We start from the raw sequence: 25,336 nt of genomic DNA on the forward strand, positions 1-25,336 counted from the left end.
TCTTTACTTCACTACATTTTTGAACGAGTATCTGTACTCTTTACTCTACTACATTTGAAATGAGTGTTGCAGTTACACATTACATTTTGCATGGACCTAGCTTTTTCTGCCGCAGTTTATTTCTGCTACAAAAGACGTGATACTGCCTATTACAGGTCACTGAAAGTACTGCATTTGGCCCTTACTCACCCAAACTTGTCAACAAGGCTACTTTATGTGAATGCGAGTTCCTTAGCAAGTATTTGTGAATCAGAGGTGTTTTATGTATGAGATGAGGACATGACTGCAGCCGGCAATGAGGCCCAAACCAACACATCCACTGCAAGAAGGCTTTGGCTTTTTAATTTTACTTAACATTATTTTATTTATCCATTATACTGAAGAGACCTTTTTGAAAGATATTTTTTTGTTTTGTAATATTAAGGTGTTCAGTTTTATTTTGGTTTTAGAAAATAAACGTGACTGCTCTCCTCACAAATCAACTCTTTCTTGTTTTTGTTTCATGCTCTCTGTGCCTTGCCCTGGACTTTTATGTCACTTCCTGTCTCCCGTGGTGTTTGTAGTCCGTTTGTAGTCCATTTGTTCATTTGTTCCCCTTGATTAGTCTCCCCAGGTGTTTCTTATCTTGTTAAGCTTGTTAGCCCCCTGTGTGTTATATAGCCCTAGTTTTTCTTTAGTTCCTCGTGAGTTGTTGAATGTAATGGTTGTCTGTTTGCCAGTCATTCTGTTCTTTGTTCCCTTTGGTTTTTCCATGAAATACCAGCACAATAGATCCTTGCCTCTACCTGTTTTCCACAGCAAACCCAAAGGTTGTGGGTTCGAGTCTTGTACCTGCAGGAATTGTAGGTGGGGGGAGTGAATGTACAGTGCTCTCTCTCTCCCACCTTCAATACCACGACTGAGGTGCCCTTGAGCAAGGCACCGAACCACCAACTGCTCCCCGGGCACCGCAGCAAAAAATGTCTGCCCACTGCTCAGGGTGTGTGTGCGTTCACTGCTGTATGTGTGCACTTTGGCTGGATTAAATGCAGAGCACTAATTCCAAGTACGGGTCACCATACTTGGCCACATGTCACGTCACTTTTATCAGATACTCGAAGACTTTTACTCAAGTTGTTTTGGAATTGGTGACTTGTAACGTGTAGTGGAATCATTTTCACTGTTAAGGTATCTGTACTTTTACTCAAGTATGGTTTTTAGGTACACTTTACACCTCTGATTGATGATGCTGTTAAGCTTGAGAAGGACAAAACCATTTCAAGAGAGAGTAAAATACAAATATTTGATACTTAAAACTACTATTTTTGTTTCATGTGGGATGCCACATTGTTTCCATCTGTACATTCACACATTTATGCCGGTTTAGAGACTCAGCCCATCTTTAATTTAGGTACAAGAATCAATGTTTTTGGTCCTGCTGGTCCTGCTGCTTATTTTACTCTGATCTCCTGGAAACATTAATTTGGTTCAGTGTGAGCCACTCACTGATCTATAATAGAGATTATATAGTAGGTAGAGTCAGAAGTGGCCTAATGGTTAGAGTCGGACTCGTAACCCAAAGGTTGTGGGTTTGAGTCTCATACCAGCAGGGATTGTAGGTGGGGGGAGTGAATGTACGGCGCTCTCTCCCACCTTCAATACCACGACTGAGGTACCCTTGAGCAAGGCACCAAACCCCCAACTGCTCCCCGGGCGCCGCAGCATAAATGGCAGCCCACTGCTCCGGGTGTGTGTGTGCACTTTGGATGGGTTAAATGCAGAGCTAATTCCTAAGCTCTGAGTCACCATACTTGGCCACATGTCACGTCACCGTGGATCCACAGAGAATTGACATAGCGCTTCTCAGCACTCGTTCTCGTTTAGTCACTGCAGTAATTCCCATTTGTGATATTTGTATATTTTAACAGTATGATTGGAATACTCATCAAGTAATTTTCAATGACTGCTGCACACCTTACTTAACTCTGCACAGTAAAAACACTGAAACCACAGAAAGAATAAAACACCTTTTAGTATTTCATCTATTGCTTTTACAAAAATTGTATCATGCAAGTAATCACAAACAGGCAAATAACACAGATCTCTGAAACAAGAGTTTCTCTCTTCACATTGAGTTGCATCAGTTACATCATATTGTGCAATTATTTCCCATCAGCCTCCTGCTGTCCTCCTTTCTTTTGCTTCTTCTTGTTTTGTTGCTGCTGTGTTTTGGCTTTCTTCGTGGCCGGCTGATTTTGTGTCCCTTCTCCTCCCTGCTGTTTCCTCTTCTTGTTCTTCTTCTTCTCTCCTGATGCTCCTTCAGGGGTTTCTGGTGTCTCTTTTCCCTCCAGGACGGTGGGCTTCTTACGGTTCTTGCGTTTCTTTGTCTCAGGAAGGAACCCTTTCTTCTTCTTCTTCTTTGTGGTCTCTTCTGTCTGCTCTGCCTCTACAACTTTCTTCACCTTTTCCAACTTTGGCTTTCTAAAATAAAGCAAAGGAAGAGAGACATTAAAGACAGGTTCATCATCAGTTAAATCTGCTGGAAATTGTTTAATACTTGAAAAGAAAAATATTTTACTATGTAATAAAAACTACTTTTATTATGTAATACTTTAAACATGAAAGATACTTCACGTATTTCACTTTTGTCTATTTTCATTTGGAACATCATGGACACGAACCAAAAGATGATTATTCATAAGCAAACCAAATTTCTGAATGGTAGTGAAGCATACACATACACATTTAAAATGATAATCAAAAGAGATTTGAATAACGTGACTCACAGAATGTAAAATAACTTCATCACGCTCCAGTACATGTCCTCCAGCTGTCCTGGTTTCTGCAGGCTTCCTTCAGAGTTTATGGACTTGAGAACTTTCTGAAGGAGCTCCAGATTAACCGGCATCTTCTGCTCAGAAAGAAACAACATGGGTTTAAAAAAAAAACTCACACTTGAGAATACCTTGTAAAAGCAGAAGATTTAGTAAAAACATTGATTCATTACCTGATTGTGAACGGATCTGACAAGATGCTGACAGAGCTCTAGCACCTTGACTATCTTCTCACGAACCGTTTTATTCTTAGACTGTACATCTTCAAAACTCTGGAAGGGGATATATTTTAGTATAGATATTATATACAGGGTTCGTACACATTTTTACCAATACATTTCCATGACTTTTGAGACAATATTCATGACCTAAATGTTCCATTATTTTACAATAAGAATAAAAATCTGTTCAAATTATCATAGCATATGTTAACTAAAATGAATGACTATTAATGCTACTCGTTTGCTTTCTTGTTTTAGTAATAAGTACAAGCTGCAACTGCGCCAGACCTTAACTCCACCTTTCACATCACTGAATATTATCATTTATTTAACTGTGTGGCCAGGATGGCCATTTTGGTGTCATTTTGTGTGTATTTTTGCTGCTTAAATGCAACAAGCTGCGCTTTAGAGCCCTGCATTTCAGCCCGAGCCCAACGGCCATAACTTATGTATGGCTTCGGGACAATTTTCGCGTCATAGCTCAGACACGGGCCAGGCATCAGGCTTGCTTCCTCCTTATGTTTATATTTTAGATACCCATCAATTATTATGGTGATGACAAAGATTTGCCACGCTTGTGGAAACAACACGAGACCGTGCTACCGCGACTGTCACAAAAATGAATCGTTTCCACTGGTATAAGAAAAAAATGCAAGTGATCGTGCTGGCGACACCATGTCCTGCAAAGCGCGCTTTAGCTTCTCTGCACAAATGATTGGATACGCTCCTAATAGCACACATTTTAAGCATTTTATATAGGCCTATAGATTTTATTTTAGCCAAGTGGTGATGATTTGAGAAGGCTAAATTGATCAAACATGGAGTGGCCTAGCCAGTCTCCAGATCTCAACCCCATAGAAAATCTTTGGAGGGAGTTGAAAATCCGTGTTGCCCAGCGACAGCCCCAAAACATTACTGCTCTAGAGTAGATCTGCATGGAGGAATGGGCCAAAATACCAGCAACAGTGTGTGACAACCTTGTGAAGACTTACAGAAAACGTTTGACGTCTGTCATTGCCAACAAAGGGTATATAACAAAGTATTGAGATTAAATTTTGTTATTGACCCAATACTTATTTTCCACCATAATTTGCAAATAAATTCTTTAAAAATCCTACAATGTGCTTTTCTGGATTTTTTTTTCTCATTTTGTCTCTCATAGTTGAGGTATACCTATGATGAAAATTACAGGCCTCTCTCATCTTTTTAAGTGGGAGAACTTGCACAATTGGTGGCTGACTAAATACTTTTTTTCCCCACTGTATATGCATGTAAATACATGTAAATATTTTCAAAATATATACATGCATGTGTGTGTCCATGTATACATAGTAAATATACACAGTACGCACACATATATTATGTAAACAAAAACTTTTATTTTGGATGCGATTAATCATTTGACAGCACTAGTTTGTATGTATATTTGGGTATTATTTTACATTGATATTTTAAACACAGAATGCCATCAAACTGGCAAGATATTAATGTAAAAGTGAACAAACATAATACTGAAAAATATTTGAAGACTACAAGCCATTATTGTAATATATTAATTATTTAAAAAAATATTTTATTAATTATTGTTTAAATAACCAACTTATTTTACATTACTAAAAAATAGCTATCAATTTGTATCAACATGAACAATATTTGAAAATAATTAAACAAATACTGATGTTTCAAGAGTGCTGACCATTAAATGGTGAAAAGTCTACCTTGGTGAGTTGGTCCACAACTTTCTGATGCAGCTCAGTTCCCTGGGCATCAGACATCAGGTTCTTCACATCTTTAGACTGCAGGGCCCTGAGCACCATGAGACATGCCTGACCCTGAAACAACCGGACAAAAAAAAAAAAAAACACACTTAAGACAGTACATTATAATTCAAGTATACAGTAACTGATTACACATCCAAAATATTAATGAGCTGCCCCAATACACGATAACACAGATGATTCAGCTTCATTTACCTGCTGATGTTCCCTCACTCCAGCAGTGATGTTCTCCACAGCCGTGTCCAACATGTTCACACACAACACCTTCAAACACAACACAAACCCATCAGTTACGGCCCATTAACTGCTTTCATGAGATAAAGACAACATTTTTACATTTTCAAGAAACCTTGAGCGTTTTTAAGTGTGTGACTCACCACTACAATATCAGGACATTTATTTGAGGTTTAATTAACGTTATTAATACTTTTCCCAGTACTAATATAATTCCCAATAGTAATAGTGATGTTGGCCATATCAAAACTCACCAACATTGAGCTGTCTACCTTTACACAGAGCTGAACGATTAAAGGCACAATATGTAATTTTCGCCGCTAGAGAGCGCGTATTCAAAATAAACAGAGGCAAAGGCGTAGTTTGATGACACGGTGACTGAGTGTGGAATCATGGGAGTTGTGGTCTTCATCCCCACAGCCGATGCAACTCGACGGGACTCGGGCAGAAATCATGTTCATGGATGAGCTGATGATTTATTAACATAGTAGAATGAAGCAGGGTGAGGCTGAAAGCCTTCGAAGCGGAACGGGGCCGCTGAACGAGCGCGACACACGGCTCGAAAGCAGCGGAGCTTTTATTATGCCACAGTCGAGCGCTTCCGCTGCTTCCGGTCGTGCGTATGTGGGGTAAAGCAGCGCTGTTTTATCATACTAGATACATTTGAAAGTTCTGTTATAATGCTACTCTGTGCGTTCGTCACCAGTCTAATAAAACGCACAACATATTAAAGCGTCTTTGGTGTTTCCATGTTTTCTACAAAACAAAACCAGAAATCGAGGGGTTATGACGTCATTGGCAGGTGACAAAATGACACTATAGACACACTCCGTGTCACTAGTTAAAATTGCTTATTTCTCTGGATTTAAACATTCTTCGAAACATTTGGGATAATGTAAGTACACAAGTCAGCAAAATATATAACACTGTTCTAGTGGTTTTGGATACATAGTGCCTTTAATCTAAATAAAATTAATATGGCAATATGTTATTACCTAATCATAAAAGCTGTGATTTATGTAACTAAGTGAGTCTGAGTTGCTTATTAAGTGCATTTTGGTTAACAAAATAAGCACATTAACTAATAAATATTAGTATTGTAATTTTACAGTTGTACTGAAAAATTATTAAATGTTAGTGTTATTAAATACAATTAATTAATTTTAACATTAAAACTATTATTACAACAGTAATATTTCTTATTTTGTTTAATATTTTATTTAATAATAATTATTATTATTATTTTGTAGTCATCTTAATACTCGTTCTCAGTTTGTTTACCTGGGTACTAATAGATCTCAGACTGCGCCTTTGTGTCAGGGTGTCCCTCAGGGGTCAGTTTTGGGACCTGTTCTATTTAGTATTTACATGGTGCCTCTTGGGCAGATTATTCAGACGTATGGCCTGGGCTATCATTGTTACGTGGACGATACCCAGATTTATATTAGCACTCAGCCTGATTCCACTTCTTCCTTTTTAACTCTAAATTGTTCTAAAACTGAAATTTTATTAATTGGCATTCCATCCAATGTTAACAAGTTCAGTAATTTTAAACTTTCAGTTGACAATACCCAAATATCTCCTCCTGCTCAGGTGCGTAATTTGGGTGTGATTTTTTTTATTAGATTTTTTTATTTTCACTTCAAAAACATAACTAAAGTTGCTTTTTTCCATCTTCGTAACATTGCACGCATTAGACCCTTTCTTTCTATGCCTGATGCTGAGAGGCTTATTCATGCCTTCATCACATCACGGGCTCGATTATTGCAATTCTCTCTTTGGGGGTTTACCAGCAAGTTCTGTTAAGAGACTACAATGTATTCAAAACTCAGCAGCGCGGAGATCAGCCCTACAAACAAGCACAACAAAACTGGATAACTTTAAATATTTTAGATTGCAATTGCCATCAGAAAAAAACTCAATTAGATTTTTTCCCCTAATCATTCGATACAATACCTTTAAAAATAGTACTGATATTATTCACTACTGAAGTTGTTTTGACTCACAGGGAATCTGCTGAAGAGGTCGATGAACATGGCTCCAGTGAGAGGGCTTTTCCTCTTTGTCAAGAAAGATGTCAATGCGTTTTTGAAGCAAGTCGTGACCCTCTCAACATCCACTTTACCCATAAGCCTTAGCTGTGATCAACAAACAAGTTACGTTAGTAACCTCAGTACTTCGAGATTAACAACAGTATGTCTATTGAAGATGGTAGTTTACCTCTGCCGGTGTTGACGGTGCGTTTGCTGAGTCCTGTTCACTCACAACGCCTCTTAACACCTTCAGCACATAGAGAGCAGCACTACAAAACAATAACAATGTGATTTAAAGAAACAAACAGACCAAAAGTAGACACGCAATGAACATATACAAGAGTTTGTATACTACAGGTAGACCTTTTTGTCTTTTTTCCTGCAACATGGGATTAATAATTGCAGAAGTCCTCACCTGAAGTAGTACAGAGACACAGACCAGTCTGTCAGCTTCTGGGCTCGACCAATCAGACGGTCAAGCATTTCATGAAGCTCCGCCTCTCGTCCGTCGGTTTCCCTGCAGTAATACTTCGCACGACAGAGTCGATTCCTGCCAATCAGAGACCGAGCGACAAACTATGAGAATTAAACGCGATGAAATAAACAAAACTGTCTTTCTACATAAAGAAAAGGTCAAATTTGCAGCATGTTTTCTGTGAGCTGAATCTCAGCTGCAGTGTTTTGTTATCATCAACTACAAATTTTAAGTTTCCTGTATTTAAAATAAAAAATTAAGATGAAAGACAAATGTTTTAGTACTAAAATTATTAAAAATAAAATTGACGAGCTATACGAAAATATTAAAAGATATAAAAGCTAATTAGAAATCTCAATACATACTTTAAAAGTACACAAAGCACAGTAAAATAGCACTGCTCACCTGAAGATGTCTGCAGCCCTGCGCAGGAAGTCCTGCTCCTGTTGGCTGGTTTCGGAGCTCATCCCGTTCTCGATCACGATCATCTTGCTTATCCTCCTCTTTACGTTTTCTCTTTTTCTCTTTCTCCTTCTCATCAGTCACCATAACGCCGCTTTCATCCTCATCCTTGTTGGGGTCTAGAACCTAAAAATCAATCAAAACAGATCCCATTTACTTTCTTAATATATTATCCGAGTGTTATACTACACAAATAATCACATTTACATGATTTCAAAGGATTTTTCTTTTTTTTTTTTAAATACAGATCATGTAATGACTTTCTCTCATTTAATCACACCTGTGGGGACTGAAAAACAAAATGTAGATTTAATGAATTATATCTCAGCCTAACATCCACGATCCAGTCAGATCCTGATCAAATAAAACCTCGCTCTACATTATTTCCTCTAGAATATTCAGTTTAGCTCGGAAATACGTCACATCACGGAAGCTAAATGCGCTGTGGGTAAAATTAAACCGTGTACAGTTTAGGGATGCACCGATATGAAAATTTTGGCCGATACCGATAATCCTTTATTTTTGAAAGCCCTCATCATCTTGCTTATCCTCCTCTTTACGTTTTCTCTTTTTCTCTTTCTCCTTCTCATCAGTCACCATAACGCCGCTTTCATCCTCATCCTTGTTGGGGTCTAGAACCTAAAAATCAATCAAAACCGATCCCATTTACTTTCTTAATATATTATCCGAGTGTTATACTACACAAATAATCACATTTACATGATTTCAAAGGATTTTTTTTTTTTTTTTTTAAATACAGATCATGTAATGACTTTCTCTGATTTAATCACACCTGTGGGGACTGAAAAACAAAATGTAGATTTAATGAATTATATCTCAGCCTAACATCCACGATCCAGTCAGATCCTGATCAAATAAAACCTCGCTCTACATTATTTCCTCTAGAATATTCAGTTTAGCTCGGAAATACGTCACATCACGGAAGCTAAATGCACTGTGGGTAAAATTAAACCGTGTACAGTTATAAAAACAAGCGCTGTAAAGCAACAAAGAAGCTGCCGTTTTAAAACCCACCTCTTAAAGCTAAAATAATATATATTTATATATTTAATTATTAAATAACTAAAGAACTAAAACAAATAAATATAAAATGAATGGTAAACAGAAATTGATTCAAATGCACATTCACTAAAACAAACAATTTTTTTAAACAAAACCTAAAAATATAAGTATAAGCTCATTCAAAATATTATCATAATAGTATGTAAATAATACTAAAATAGCACTGTTAATTAGTCAGCAGTCTCTTACGTTCAGGATGGAGCTGAGCGCTTCTTGGGTGAGGTGAGGACAGATACGGCTAAACACAGCTTTACACACACTGCGAATGAGACGACTGGGCTGAGACAGGAGCGACAGCAGGATCTCAACAACCACCTCCACCCAGTGCGGCTCCTCATTACAGCTCTCGCCATCTGTGTCACACACACATAAACAAACACACACGCACACAAATCATACATCACACACACACACACACCATTAGTGCATCATCTAGCAGGAATAACAGACTACAAATCAAAAAACATTAAATCCATGAACTGCACTGAACTGCTCCAACTTACTCGCTTTCTTCTTTTTAGATTTCTTAGCCTGAGCTTTCTCCACGCAGGTCCGCAAATCATTCAACAGCTCCAAACTTTCATCTGGAGCCTGGAGCGAGGAAAGAAAAACAACATTTATGTTAAGATCACAAAATAAAAGTCTTCAGCACTTTCTGAAATGATTTCATCAATCATATTTTATTTGGAATAGGAATGTAAAGCACATCCTTTTTTCTTGTACTTTATTTCCAACAACCATTTTCAAACAGCAAAATGAACAGGCGTTAAAACAAAATCCTCCCCATGATGCACAACTAAAAAATATATTACATACACAAACAAATAATACAGTGGCTGCAAAAATGATTCAAGCTGGACCTCACCGATTTGTTTTATTTTAAAATAAATTATTAATAATAATAATTTATAATATTAACAACAAGTAGTTTATTCTATTTTTTTTCATGCATTTGGTAGATCTTGCATTGCAATCAAAGTACACATTTTATCGGTTCATGCATTCCCTGGAAATCGAACCCATGATAACCCTGGTGTTTCTAGCACCTGCTCTACTTTAAGAGCTTCAGGAATGCTTAACTGATAATCATTATGAAGATCTGGTCATTCATTTGATTATTTCTGCTTTTTGAAAAAGAAAAAGAAAAAAAATCACTAGAAGAATCCAACCTTGAACATCTGAATCCCAACGAGAAGGAAGAGGTGCTGAAATGCCGTGTGTTCAGGTGAAGAAGACTTCTTTGCTTTTTTCCTCAAGGCCTCCACTGATTCCAGCATACTAAACACACACACAACACAAAATCACTAAAAAGAGCATTTGAGCTGCAGTCTACCCTCACCTTTCTTATTTACATTTAAAAGGTCATAATGTAGAAAACAGTAGTGTTTTGCAGGATGCGTCACCTGTCCCAGCCCTGCCTCTGCTCTGGACTCAAGGTCTGAACACTCTGGACGCGTTTGCTCTGGTTGAGCAGCGTGGTGGCGTACTGAACCACACAGTAGATCCACATGCTTCCATCAGCTTTCACACCCAGAACCCTCCTGGAGTTCAGCCTCTCCGCCTCAGGAGAATCTCCTAGCGCAGCCATCGAGTTCAAGCCCTGCAGAAGACTGGAGGAGATGAAGTATATACTTCATTTAATTATATTTATTATTAATGACTTTTCATTTAATAACTTAACTTGTTTCATTCAAATTAATTCAAATCATTTATGTCAGATTGAATTTTTCATTTAATTTACAAAATTTGACTGATAAGTTTAATTGACCTGTAGAAGGCTGAAGAGATAGTGGCTCGTGTTTGTTGATCTATGGGCACTGAGAGAGCCTGCACCGTCTCAGGGATTTCTGGAGTGGGTTTCTTCACATCAAAGAAGGCGTGGAAGAAAATAAACCTACAGAAGAAGGATAAAGCATCACAATACCATCGATTCATATCAGGGGAGTTGCCACAGGAGTCACGTAGAGACCCTTAATGAGATCTAAAGATGAGTTACCTAGCCATTTTCATGACAAGACCCTCCTCTTTCTTAATCTGATGGTTTTCCACAATGAAAGAGAGGCGTTGAACGATCCATTTACGAAACCTGGCAACACAGCCATCACTCCTACAGCAAGAAACAAATCAGAATAAATATGAAATTGCTAACACTGTAACACTTATTAACACTGTAATCACATTTGTAAGTTGTATAAATTATTCATTACTAAAATTACAAATGATCTGAATGACAAATTCATCTTGTTAATCTCATCATATAATTTAATGAAAACTTATATAAAAAATTGATTTTATGTAAATGCTAAATTATTATTGCATTTATTGTTTGATATAAAATAATTCTTAACATTTATATATTGTTACTACTACTACAACAACAACTATTACTAAAAATAATTATAATTAATGAATGAATTAATATAGAAATATTATTATTGTATTTATATAATAGAACAATAATACAACACATATATATATATAAAACTAATAGGTTTGTATTGTAGATATATATATAAATGTCTTTATAGATACGTAATAAATATACACAGTACACACTCACATATATTATGTAAACAAAAACTTTTATTTTGATTAATCGTGATTAATCGTACTAACGTATATATTATTATTCGTATAATTATTATGAAAGATACTACTAATAGTTAATATTAATGTATAAATATTATTATTACCATTATTAGTGCACTGTATATAATAATTAATAGCAACAATTTTTATTTTTATATAATAGTAATATACATTTTTATAGACAAATTGTTGTTATTATCATTACTGCACCATCATATGGTTTTACTCCAGCAAAAAGTTGAATACTTTATTTTTTTAAACCTCTATTCGTAATGATTTTCAAACAGTAAATTCTTGGAAAATCCGGTGTGAACTCACTCTACTTCAGACTCCTGGTTTCCTTTCTGTCTGCGGGTGCTGAAGTCCAGGCATTTCTCCAGCTGGGGCTTGCAGAAGGCCTTCATCAGCCACTCCACATACTGCTGCAGCGCACACAGATCCATGTGCTCCAGGACCTTCCCGGAGGACGGGACCACGGGGTAGCCCTGGTTAGTGAGCTGAGTGAAGCCGAGCGCCACGACGAGCTGTTTGTCAGCATCAGGGCAGCCCTGCATGAACTCACTCACGTACTTCTCCATTTCTGGAGCAAACTTGAATCGGTATGCCAGCTGACAGGAGACACGCACAATAAACATACATTATTATGGCACAGGCTACATTCAGAATGCAATACTAGTACTATATGTACATGTATAAATGTTAAAGAGTATGCAATGCCAATGTAATTTATCTCACTACTTTTAATTCTAGTGATCTGTAATTTACTGCAGAATTAAATGGTGGTTGCATTTGTGTTTTTGTATTTTCAAATGAAAAAATAATGAATCCAACATCCATCACTTGAAACACACACTAGGGCTGTCAAAATGACTGAAAAACTAAATTCGAATTTTCTACTTCAATATTATCAAAATTCGAATTATATTCAAATTTAAAAGGCAATTTCAGTTAGGTGGGAAAAAAGCTTTTGGCTTCTCTCCTGAGGCCACAAGAGGGTGCATCGAACAAAATATTATGCACGTTTCTTCAAAGTGTAATAAAATAACACGACTATCTTTGAAAAAAAAGTGCATAATGTTTAAAATAATGTTTATAAACCATATATAATTAATAAAGTTGCTTAAACAATTAGAAAAAAAACCCAGGACCATGCATGTATGTATAGTTTAATACAAAGGACCGAAAACCAATCACAAAGAGTAGGCTACTTTCTTCATTTAATAAAAACATGATGCAGTGGGATGGGGAAAAACCGCCATAAAGTCTTGAGACATGTTTTTTAAAAGTTGAACTTGCATTCATTTTACATGGCTTTCTAAACATGCGCTCTCTTGTGCGAGACGCGAGTGCAATGCTGATAGATGTCCCGCTAGAAAATGTGATAAATATGCATTCTGTATGAACGGCTTGGTTTCAGTTTCGCCGTAAACAACATCTTCGCCACACTGATGCTCTCGTTTTCCGCTATGTATTGAATGAACAACGTAGCAGCGCCGCATCTAGTGGGTTCAACTGGATAGGCTAACAAAAGCATTAAAATGCAATCAATGACACATACATCGTCATCACAGACCTTAAATTGGATTTTTAAATGTGGATTTTTTTATTTTTATTTCACGAATATTCGAAATATTTTTTTTGACAGCCCTAACACACACATCACCAAACATAAAGACAGACCTGTGCGGACAGCATGTGTTGACCGTAGTATCTCATCACATCACCGGACAGGACAAACTCGAGCTCAGGGACTGACAGCAGCGGCAGAGATGCTCCCAACAACCGGAAACCTAAATAACTGATCATAAAGAAAGAAAAAAAGCATGCGTTTTGGTCATCATATTCCAATTGGTATTGAAACCATTCTTAAAGGGGTCATATGATGCGATTTCAAGTTTTCCTTTCTCTTTGGAGTGTTACAAGCTGATTGTGCATAGATAAGATCCCTGAAGTTGCAAAGACTAAAGTCTGAAAACCAAAGAGATATTCTTTATCAAAGTTAAGACTCTGCCACGCCCTCCTAAAACGGCTCGTTCTAACACGCCCCCACATATCTACCTCACTATGTGCGAATACTAGCATAATGCCGCCAAAATGAAGAAAGGCGGCGTGGTTTCAGTAACCGCAGTTAGTGTTGAAGCAGCATGTCAGGGAGACGCTGTGTGTTTCTAGGCGAAAGCAAAAGCACTTTATTTGGCCTTCCGAAAGTAGATGTATTTAGGAATCTTTAAGATCACTTACAACAGAACAGCAATGCATTTTATGGACGACCGTTTCCTGAACCTAGGAGAGGAGGGCATTCTGACTTTGCTATGACAATCTGGCGCTTCTGAATCAGCTACTGTTTTGTTATTAGTTTAATTATTTGCTATTGACTGTTCAAATGCAGAGTTTTGCGCATCGATTGTGTGTGTTCGCGCGCGCGAGAGAGGGTCACATCACAGTGGAGTCAGCTGTCTTAACCGTGGCTTGTGTACTGCAAACACACCAGCTTCATCACTGTGTCTGTCACGCGACTCTGTTCCCCTATCAGGCTCTGTCTTTTAATATTTATTTTGAAAGATGAAGCTCGCGATTATGGTAAGGGGTGTTACATTTCCGACGAGTGCTTGCGGTGTTCGGCCAATCACAATGCACTGGATCAGCTGGCCAATCAGAGCAGACTGCGCTTGTCGGAAGGAGGGACTTTGTAGAAAACAAAGCATTTGAGAGAGGCGGGGCATAGAGGACCTACAGTAATGTACAGTATTTGAAAAATAATGTGTTTTTTGAACATTAAAGCATGTCAACATATTCTGTTACACCAAATAATGATCTTTAAAAAAGCATCATATGACCCCTTTAACTAAAAAAAATTAATGAAATACATTTTAATAATATAATATATTTTAAATAAATAAACTATTTGAAACTTAAAGTAAAACTAAATAAATAAATCCCTGAATAAATAATAATAATAAAAAAAAATCAAATGCAGTGAAGTAATAACCAGGCGTACCCATATCTGATTGAGTATTAGACAGATAAATTAGCAGGTTAAGGTTTGGTTGCACATGTTAAACTCACTGTGTGGGACCAGGCATCTCTGACAGCATGCCTTTGATAATGGCTTCATTCCAGAACATCTCGAAGTTGTCCTCCCGCAGAGACGCCTGTACCAAGTCAAACGCGACTGGGGGCAGAATGTTGTCCTTCTTCACAGAGCGAGCGGCCGTCTTTAAAACCTCCACCAGCCTGGAAGTACACATCAAAAGAGTTAATAAAACAATGAAGCACTCAAAATATGAGCATGTTTTTAACCTACCACGTGTAAAACTACACTTTCAAATGAAGTCAACACAATAAATATGCAACTGAAAAAAGTAATCATACTAACATGACAATATTGTCTAAAACAACATTTAGTATTTTTTCAAATAAAATCAACATAAGAAAATAAACATTACATTATCATTATAAAATTAATAATTACATAGATTTCATATTATGAATTAATACATTATTTACATATTTCCATACATCATTTATAAATCATTTTAAAATTTACAATAAATTTGACAAAATAAGCAATTAAAATAAACTGAAGTAGATGCATGCATACAATTTCATAATTAAACAACTATTTTAGCATATATAAGAACGTCTGAAAACAAAGACAAAACCTACAGAGTAAGAAAGCAGAAAAGGGAGTCAGGCTCACTCACTTTGGCATGTTCTCTTTAGTAATGACTGCTGTGGTTCCTAATAGTTTCTTGAGTTTTTTGGGTTTGAGCGCAGAGGGGAACTTCTGCATGGCCACCAGGAGGAGCTCGAGCTGCTCGGGAGTGTTGAGGGCAGAGGTCAGGTCAGACTGCAGGGCGCTCAGGAGCACCTCTTCAAACACCTCCTTCGACGTCTATACAACAAAACACATGAATGAAACATTATAGAAACCAGAGACGGTAAAAGATCATCAACACAAAGTAGAGTTTATCTAAATCCCAAACTCTAGTAATCCGTGTCACACGATCCTTCAGAAATCATGCTGATTTACTGCTCAAGACACAGTTCTTCTTCTTATTATTATATTATGTTATACAATCTTACTATACAGTGTTGAAAATAGTTGTGCTGCTTAATATTTTATGGAAACCACAATACACTACCCATTCAAAGGATCCTGGGAAAAAATGCTCGACATTGACAATAAGATGATCCATTCATAAAAAAATGAAATTGAAAAGAAAATAGAATAATATCTGAAAGATCATGTGACACTGAGGACTGACACTGAATATATTCAAATAGAAAACAGCTATTTTAAATTGTAATATGTCACAATATTACTGTTTTTACCTCATTTAAGGTCAAGTAAATGGTGAGCATAAGAGACTTCTTACAAAAATAACTAACTTGGTTAAAAATAACCAAACTTTTTACTGGTAGTGTACATTCATTCATGTAATATAATAAATATAATAGCAGTTATTATGATTACTACTACATTAATCAATATATACTAGTGCTGTCAAACGATTAATCGCATCTAAAATAAAGTTTTTGTTTACCCAATATAAACACAGTGTGTACTGTGTATATTTATTATGTATATATATATATATATAAATACACACTGGTACAGTATATATTTTGAAAATATTTACATGTATATATTTATATTATATATAAATATATTTAATATACAAATTAGTGCTGTCAAATGATTAATCGCGATTAATCCAAAACAGCACCAAATCGCATCCAAAATAAAAGTTTTTGGTTACATAATATAGGCTGTGTGTGTGTTCTGTGTATATTTATTATGTACATATAACGACACACACACACACAGCATATATTTTGAAAATATTTACATGTATATATTTATATTCATATCAATTATATAATATATAAATATATTTAATATATAAACATAACATATTTTTCTTAAATATATAAATCTGCATGCGTGTGTATTTATATATCCATAATAAATATACACAGTACAGACACCTATATTATGTACACAAAAACTTATTTTGGATGCGATTAATCGCGATTAATCGTTTGACAGCACTAATACAAATATAAAATTTTTCTTAAATATATACATGCATGTGTGTGTATTTATATATACATAATTAATTTACACAGTACACACACATATTATGTAAACAAAAACTTATTTTGGATGCGATTAATCGTTTGACAGCACTAATATATACATGTTATTGTTACACATCTTATTTGTAATGCTACTCGAGCACCTCTTCAGACACCTCTTTCGATGTCTATACCACAAAATGAAAACAGGAATAACACATTAGTAACCACCTCTGACAGGATGTCGACCATGGTTTTTCTGGGCAGGTCTCTCAGGTGTTCTCTGTACCGCGACAGACTCTGCAGGAGCTGCACACACTCCAACATGACCTGCGGCTCCTGAGAAACAACACGCAGCAAAAGATCATCAGCACAAATCAGAGTTTGTCGAAATCCCAAATAATATCCAAGATAATTAGTGCTTCCAAAAACTATTTCCAGCTATTTTTGCCCACAAAAAAGCAACAACGCAAACCCTCATGAATCTGATTCTCTTACCTTATGCAGACGTGTGGACTGAGACAGGGCGAGCACACCAAAGAAATTCCCAAACGCTGCATTTCTGATCAATTTCTGTCAAAAGAATTGAAGCATCACATGAAAAACCTATGAGCATCATGATTATGACAGAACGATGATTAGGATAATAACGTATTAAGGCCACATCACATGTGAAATCCTCACCTTTTTGGCTTTTTGGAGGTTGTGCTTTTCTTTGACGCTGTCTAGCGTGGATTTCAGTGAGATCTCCTCAAATACACTCAGCAGCTTCATACAGAAACAAATAGTAATCAAACGCATATCTAATAACTGCTACAAAAAGATGTGAAGATGCAGCTTGTCTGGTTAAAAATACCTGAGCGAGCGCAACGCTGTATCCTGACCGAGCGTCTTCTCTTGTGTGAGAAAGACCGTCCACTAGTCTCTTCAGTGAATACTTCAACTCATCTGGCTAGATGAAAAACATAAACATAAAGTAAGCAAACATACATTTCTGACATGAATCTGAATCCACTGACTATCATACAAGGTCACATCTTTCATGCTTGATTCTTCAATTAACGGCATGCACTGGAAATCAGTTGTTATGGTGGTCTCTCTTTGGTAATGGCAAATTAACTGAAAATGTGATTTCTACTATTCAATACAGTTCATAGGAAAATACATGATCGAATAGATTAGAGCTATTTATTAGGGATGCACGATATATCGGCCACCATATCGGTATCGGCCGATAAATGCTCATTTTTTCTGTTATCGGTATCGGCCTGATAAGAAAATGTGGCCGATATCTTAAAGCCGATAAATAATGCATTATTTCCTTCAGACACTTCAGATGCGCGCTGTTCGTTTGCAGCCTTTTGTGCAATTGTACATTGTAATATTGTGTTTATTTGATGTATATCTGATTTATCTCATATAGAATGCGTTTGGTTAAGTTAAAAGAGCGCTTCAGTTTACCGGTGATCATCTTTAGCTCAGCGCACGCAGCTCAAACAGCAGTGCACAACATTAATAACTATGATTGGGAATGTTGTGTATATAACATTCTAATGAGAACATTATTATAATAAAACGTTGTGAATTCTTTGGGTTTAGTTGCCGTGTTTCAGCGCGTTGTTATGGGAAGAGCGCATCCACAACAGGATCACACATTCTGACTATAGCATGCAATAACTGCGTCATTTTGTACATATATAAGTTGTATTATTATGTTTATGTTGTATTAATATTGATCTCAGGATGCATTTCCTTGAGTTAAATAAGCTGCCAGCAAAACGCTTCAGTTTACCGTGTTCATTCAGCTCTTCAGCTTCAGCACGTGCAGCTCAATGGCTGCTATTTAAAACAGTGGTATTAATTTGTTACTTTTTCAAAATCATTGATATATTATTAATAACAACAACCACTTGTATTTTTCTCTTATTATTTTCATCAACAATATGGTTTAGTAATTAAAATCATTTAATTATTGTCCGTGCAGAGGCTATTCTGCTATTCTGATCTATGGCGCATTCATTTTGATTCTTTACACGTGTAATGATGTCCAGTTACTTGTTTGCATTATTTATGCATTATTTTATTTATTTGTAAGACTTTTTTATGACTAAATTTGGTAATGGGAGAGTAAAAATATTTTTAAAACGTACACCGTTCAAACTAGGCTGCTTATGTTGAAGTGTTTGGGATGTGGCTTTTAATGATGAGACCTTTTTTATAATCAGGCTCTCAAAAAGTATATAACAATTTGGATATAGATTTATCGGCCAACATATCGGTTATCGGCTTTCAAAAATAAAGAATAATCGGTTATCGGTATCGGCCAAAATTTTCATATCGGTGCATCCCTACTATTTATTAATATATGTTAGTAAAACCTAATTAAAAGTTATTCAAACTTTTTTCTCTCATCCTGTGGACAGAGAAGTTTCCATATCTGAAGAACTCGTATAACATGATAGAATAGATTAGAGCTATTTATTAATAAAGTTTCCATATCTGAAGAACTCATATAACGTTCCAGTACAACAGCTCCATTCAACCCACGTGTTTGCATCAACAACCAAAGCCGAATGGAGCACTGTTCAGATATGAATATAAATATTAGTAAAATATAATTAAAAAAAGTTATTCAAACTTAAAATTCAAACTTTTTTTTTCTCTCATCCTGTGGACAGAAAAGTTTCCATATCTGAAGAACTCGTATAACATGATAGAATAGATTAGAGCTATTTATGAATATAAATATTAGTAAAACATAATTTTAAAAGTTATTCAAACTTAAAATTCAAACTTTTTTTTTTCTCTCATCCTGTGGACAGAAAAGTTTCCATATCTGAAGAACTCGTATAACATGATAGAATAGATTAGAGCTATTTATTAATAAAGTTTCCATATCTGAAGAACTCGTATAACATGATAGAATAGATTAGAGCTATTTATTAATAAAGTTTCCATATCTGAAGAACTCATATAACGTTCCAGTACAACAGCTCCATTCAACCCACGTGTTTGCATCAACAACCAAAGCCGAATGGAGCACTGTTCAGATAATGACAGCTTATTACATCGGGTGATAAAACAGCATTAATAACTATAACAACCAACTCCGGCCAAGATTATTGATCAACAGTGAAAAGCCGATGTTAAAATGATCAGAGCTGACTCTCCATACCTTCTCGCTCTGCTTCAAGTGTTCGATCAAGTCCTCAATCGCTTTCAGGCGGATTTCTCGCTCGGGTTTCGCGATGTCCCAGAAGTAATCCAGGAACTGTCGGTTCTGTTTGAGAATGCCTTTAGCATCGGTGACTTTGGGTCTCACGGTGCTGTCCTCGAGCTCTCCCATGTTTGTCTGCATCACCGCAACTATGAGAGCGTGGCGCACAGACAGACACGTGGGGGAACCGCGAGGACGTTTTCTACCTCCAGGGTTACTTCCGCGCTGTGATTTCAAAATAAAAGTCTCAACCCATAAACTGAACTGCGAACGCTTCCAAGGAGGCGCCCATATTAATTGACATTTACCGATTACTTTATAATTTATAAGGGTGTTTTTGTTCTTTTATGGGCAGCCTTTGTACTGGGGAGCTAATCACAGATATTATGGTCTAACGTTATACTTGTCGTTGATGGAGAGCTTTCAGAAAACGTAAAACTAACTTAAGCTGAAAGCCCTAAAGTCATGTGTGGCGTGTCAGAGCTCTTACTGTGAAACTCATCTGGAGCGTCATTTGAGAGTGGCAGGTTTAAAGAGACACAAACTGATGGGTACTAATAGAAAGGCAATTAAAACTGTCAGTTTGTGTTCTGTCTTCAAAATTTTTAAGTAATGTAAAGGTCATGCATGTCTCTGAATATGTGTGTATATGTTTTTTATGTTTTTATTTTTGTTTATCTTTTCTTTTATCCTTTGTTACCCTGGCTTTGTATTGTTTTGTATGTCGTTTAAAGCATAATAAAAATTAAAAAATTAAAAAAAAAAAAAGACACAAACGGATGGAGCCTGTGAGTAACCTGGAGGACTGTATATGCCAGACACATGAGAGACCTCTGGAGCTGTTCTGTAGAGATGATCAGACATGTGTGTGTCCGATGTGTGCTCTGACAGACCACAAGAACCACAACACTGTTCCTCTAGAAGAGGAGAGTGAAGAGAAGAAGGTAGAAAATTTAATTAAAAAAAAGACAAACGGATGGAGCCTGTGAGTAACCTGGAGGACTGTATATGCCAGACACATGAGAGACCTCTGGAGCTGTTCTGTAGAGATGATCAGACATGTGTGTGTCCGATGTGTGCTCTGACAGACCACAAGAACCACAACACTGTTCCTCTAGAAGAGGAGAGTGAAGAGAAGAAGGTAGAAGTTACTGCAAAATATAATGACAAATCACATTTCTTTAATCTAGTAAAAAGAGGGTTCATTATGAAAAGATATTGTTTTCTCAGAAGCCAGTAAATCTCTGTTATGATAAATGTTTCTGTGTCTGTAGACTCAACTGATGAAGACACCGAAAGACATGCAGCAGATAATCCAGGAGAGAATCAAGAAGATTCAAGACATTAAACGCTCCGCAAAAGTTAGAAAGGTAAGTTCAAAATAATTGAATTAAACCTATAATAGTATTTCTTAAACACAATTTTGTTCAGGTCCTCCAAGAGTCCACCGAGAGTTACAGTGGCTCTTTCTGCAGGTTACATCGTTATACCAATAGGTGACTGTCTTTAGTGAGTCGCTGATTTCGATTCATTCACTCGGTTCGTTTAAAAACACTGGAAAGAATCTCTAGTGCTGGTGTTCTCAACTCTGGAACAAGAGGTCTACTTTCCTGCAGAGTTTAGCTCCAACCCTAATCAAACACAACTGAACAAGCTAATTAATGTCTTCAGGATGACTTGAAGGTTATTGGCAGGTGAGTTTGATCAAGGTTGGAGCTAAACTCTGAAGGAAAGTGGAACCTCAAGGGCCAGAGTTGAGAACCACTGCGTCTAGTGTGTTGTGTCTTTATTTCAAACCCTTTTCCCTGGTCAGAGCAAACACAAAGTAAATAGCAACAATTTCTTTAAAGGGGTCATATGACGTTGCTAAAAAGAACATTATGTTGTGTATTTGGTGTAATGCAACGTGTTTATGCGGTTTAAGGTAAAAAAAAAACACATTATTTTCCACAATGTACTTTATTGTTTCTCATCTATGCCCCGCCTTTCTGAAACGCCTCGATTTTTACAAAGCTCATCGGTCTGAAAAGCGAGGTGTGCTCTGATTGGCCAGCTATCCAGTGCGTTGTGATTGGCTGAATACCTCAAGCGTGTGACGGAAATGTTACGCCCCATTACAAACGAGGCATTTTTTGCATCCAGTGGGGACATAATTACTGATTATAATGACTTATACTGTGTTTTTACGCGTTGCGTATCGCGCCGCCCAAACATAAAACCATGTCTGCATTTGTGATCGGAGAAACGACAAACAACAAGCGCTACTCTACACTGCTCAAAACTCGCGTTTGAATCATCAGTGGCAAATTCTTTAAATATAAAAAACGTACTTGCAGGCTGTGAGTCAGAAGCGCCAGACTGTCCTTGCAAAGTTGGAACTGCCCCACTTTATAGAAGCAGCCTTTGAGCACAGAAGCATTGTAGGCTACTCTGCAGGTTCAGGATCTGAATATTTGGGTTGAAGTGTTCTGGAACAGTGTTGTAAATACAACTTAACCACTGATTTCTAGTTGTGTCTTCTTTTGGAAGGCAAAACAAAGTAGTTTCGCTTTCACAACGAAACACACAGTGGCTTTAATAAGCGGCGGCCGGAGGGCTTGCGGCAACCACATGTGGATTCCGCTTCGTCCACGGTGAAAGCCGATCCGGCGATCCACAGTGCAAAGTTGATGTATTTCCTCAGCGACCAGCACGGATCAGCTCTAGGCATGACTAAGCGGATATCGTCCTCTTTTGGAAGGCCAAACAAAGTAGTTTCGCTTTCATAACGAAACACAGCGCCTTCACGACACGGCAACAATACTACAGCGAGAATAAAAGTTACGCCTTCCTTCTTTGCGTGAACATTTGGGCGGTGTTATGCAAATCTTCCCACACAGTGACATAGACATGTGGGGGCGTGTTTAAACCAGGCGTTTTAGGGGGGCGTGGACGAGTCTTAACTTTTATAAAGAATATCTCTTTGGATTTGAGACTTTAGTCTTTGCAACTTTTACAGATCTTCTTTATGCACCAAGAGCTTGTAACACTCCAAAGAGAAAGGAAAAATTGAAATCGCATCATATGACCCCTTTAAAATCTTGTTCATTGAATTGCTGTGTAAAAGCCATATAAAAACACTTCAGTTAAAGGAATTAAAATAAAACCCTAATAACACTAAATTATGAGCAATAGTAACTTTAATTCTTGTCTTATCAAACACCACTAATCATTTGTTGACTGACTGGTTGAGCAGAGAAACACAGAGATGGAAAAAGCAGCCCGTGTTGAGTTCTTCACTGATCTCGTCCACTCCATTGAGAGATGTCAGACTGAACTGATGGAGATGATGGAGGAGCAGCAGAAAGCAGCAGAGAAAAAGGAGGAAGAGCTCATTGAAGAGCTGGAGCAGGAGATCACTGAGCTAAATATGAGAAACACTGAGCTGGAGCAGCTCTCACACACTGAAGATCACTTCCACTTCCTAAAGGTCATTCGACATCTCTCTGATCAATGATAATGCAGTATATGACACTCCTCATGCTGAAGGATTTTTCCATTCTCCTGCTGTAGATGTACTCATCCCTGTGCAGCCCTACAAACACCAGGAACTGGTCTGAGATCAGTATGAATACTTGTGTGAGTCTGGAGACTGTGGAGAGCTCTGACTCAACTGCAGTACACTCTAGATGAGAAATTCACAAAAACTGGTACGGCAATATCAAATACGACAGTGACATAGACATGTGGGGGCGTGTTTAAACCAGGCGTTTTAGGGGGGCGTGGACGAGTCTTAACTTTTATAAAGAATATCTCTTTGGATTTGAGACTTTAGTCTTTGCAACTTTTACAGATCTTCTTTATGCACCAAGAGCTTGTAACACTCCAAAGAGAAAGGAAAAATTGAAATCGCATCATATGACCCCTTTAAAATCTTGTTCATTGAATTGCTGTGTAAAAGCCATATAAAAACACTTCAGTTAAAGGAATTAAAATAAAACCCTAATAACACTAAATTATGAGCAATAGTAACTTTAATTCTTGTCTTATCAAACACCACTAATCATTTGTTGACTGACTGGTTGAGCAGAGAAACACAGAGATGGAAAAAGCAGCCCGTGTTGAGTTCTTCACTGATCTCGTCCACTCCATTGAGAGATGTCAGACTGAACTGATGGAGATGATGGAGGAGCAGCAGAAAGCAGCAGAGAAAAAGGAGGAAGAGCTCATTGAAGAGCTGGAGCAGGAGATCACTGAGCTAAATATGAGAAACACTGAGCTGGAGCAGCTCTCACACACTGAAGATCACTTCCACTTCCTAAAGGTCATTCGACATCTCTCTGATCAATGATAATGCAGTATATGACACTCCTCATGCTGAAGGATTTTTCCATTCTCCTGCTGTAGATGTACTCATCCCTGTGCAGCCCTACAAACACCAGGAACTGGTCTGAGATCAGTATGAATACTTGTGTGAGTCTGGAGACTGTGGAGAGCTCTGACTCAACTGCAGTACACTCTAGATGAGAAATTCACAAAAACTGGTACGGCAATATCAAATACGCCATACAGATACATATGTTTATTATTTTTTAATTCAAGTAATGAATAATGAGTCTCAAATATCTTTTGATGTTTTATTGTCATGTCTCTCTACAGAGCTGAGGAGGATGCAACAATATGCAGATACAGTGAGCTGTCAGCACTTCACTCATTTACATTCAGATACTCACAGCTTCATTTCTGCACTACAATCTGATTAAAACTATTAAATATTAAAAACATTGTAAATCTGTGATTGATGTTCTCTGTTTTCTTAGTGGATGTGACTCTGGATCCTGATACAGCTCATCCAAACCTCATCCTGTCTGATTATAGAAAACAAGTGAGATTTGGAGAGGTTAGTCAGGACCTCCAAGACAATCCAGAAAGATTTGATTCAGGTGTCTGTGTCTTGGGAAAGGAGAGATTCTCCTCAGGGGGGTTTTATTTTGAGGTGCAGGTGAAGGGAAAGACTGACTGGGATTTAGGAGTGGTCAGACAATCCATTAACAGGAAGGAAAAGATTGCAGGCAGTTCCAGTGATGGATACTGGATTGTTATTCTGAGGAATGGCAATGAATATAAAGCCTTTGCTGGTCCCTCTGTCTCTCTGTCTCTGAGGGTAAAGCCGCAGCGGGTCGGTGTGTTTGTGGATTATGAGGAGGGTCTGGTCTCTTTTTATGATGTGGAGTCCAGCTCTCATATCTACTCTTACACTGATCAGTCTTTCATTGAAAAACTCTTATCAATTTCTCGGCCCATCATTAAGCAAAAATGGTAAAAACTCAGCCCCACTGATCATCACACCTGTCAATTACAATAAATGAA

The 25,336-nt window shown here is 37.2% G+C and overlaps 1 protein-coding gene and 1 pseudogene across 1 annotated transcript; one reads left to right on the top strand and one right to left on the bottom strand.

Moving 5' to 3' along the window:
• Positions 1-1,993: 1,993 nt before the first annotated feature.
• Positions 1,994-20,221, bottom strand: LOC107594578 (myb-binding protein 1A-like protein; the record flags this gene model as incomplete). Its single annotated transcript, XM_016284669.1, has 26 exons — positions 1,994-2,460; positions 2,766-2,890; positions 2,987-3,085; positions 4,753-4,866; positions 5,008-5,076; positions 7,053-7,184; positions 7,267-7,348; positions 7,495-7,629; positions 7,960-8,085; positions 8,440-8,458; positions 8,547-8,655; positions 9,289-9,452; positions 9,603-9,690; positions 10,269-10,377; positions 10,503-10,709; positions 10,868-10,993; positions 11,096-11,206; positions 12,007-12,296; positions 13,369-13,486; positions 14,755-14,922; positions 15,393-15,583; positions 17,002-17,109; positions 17,269-17,343; positions 17,455-17,538; positions 17,627-17,722; positions 19,946-20,221. Coding segments are annotated over 26 exons (3,540 nt in total), but the record flags the coding sequence as incomplete, so codon positions are not given.
• Positions 20,222-20,334: 113 nt separating this feature from the next.
• Positions 20,335-25,336, top strand: LOC107594579 (E3 ubiquitin-protein ligase TRIM39-like; annotated as a pseudogene).

Source organism: Sinocyclocheilus grahami, unplaced genomic scaffold (genome assembly GCF_001515645.1).
Source record: "Sinocyclocheilus grahami isolate Dianchi unplaced genomic scaffold, SAMN03320097.WGS_v1.1 scaffold186.1, whole genome shotgun sequence".
NCBI classification, from domain to species: Eukaryota; Metazoa; Chordata; class Actinopteri; order Cypriniformes; family Cyprinidae; genus Sinocyclocheilus; species Sinocyclocheilus grahami.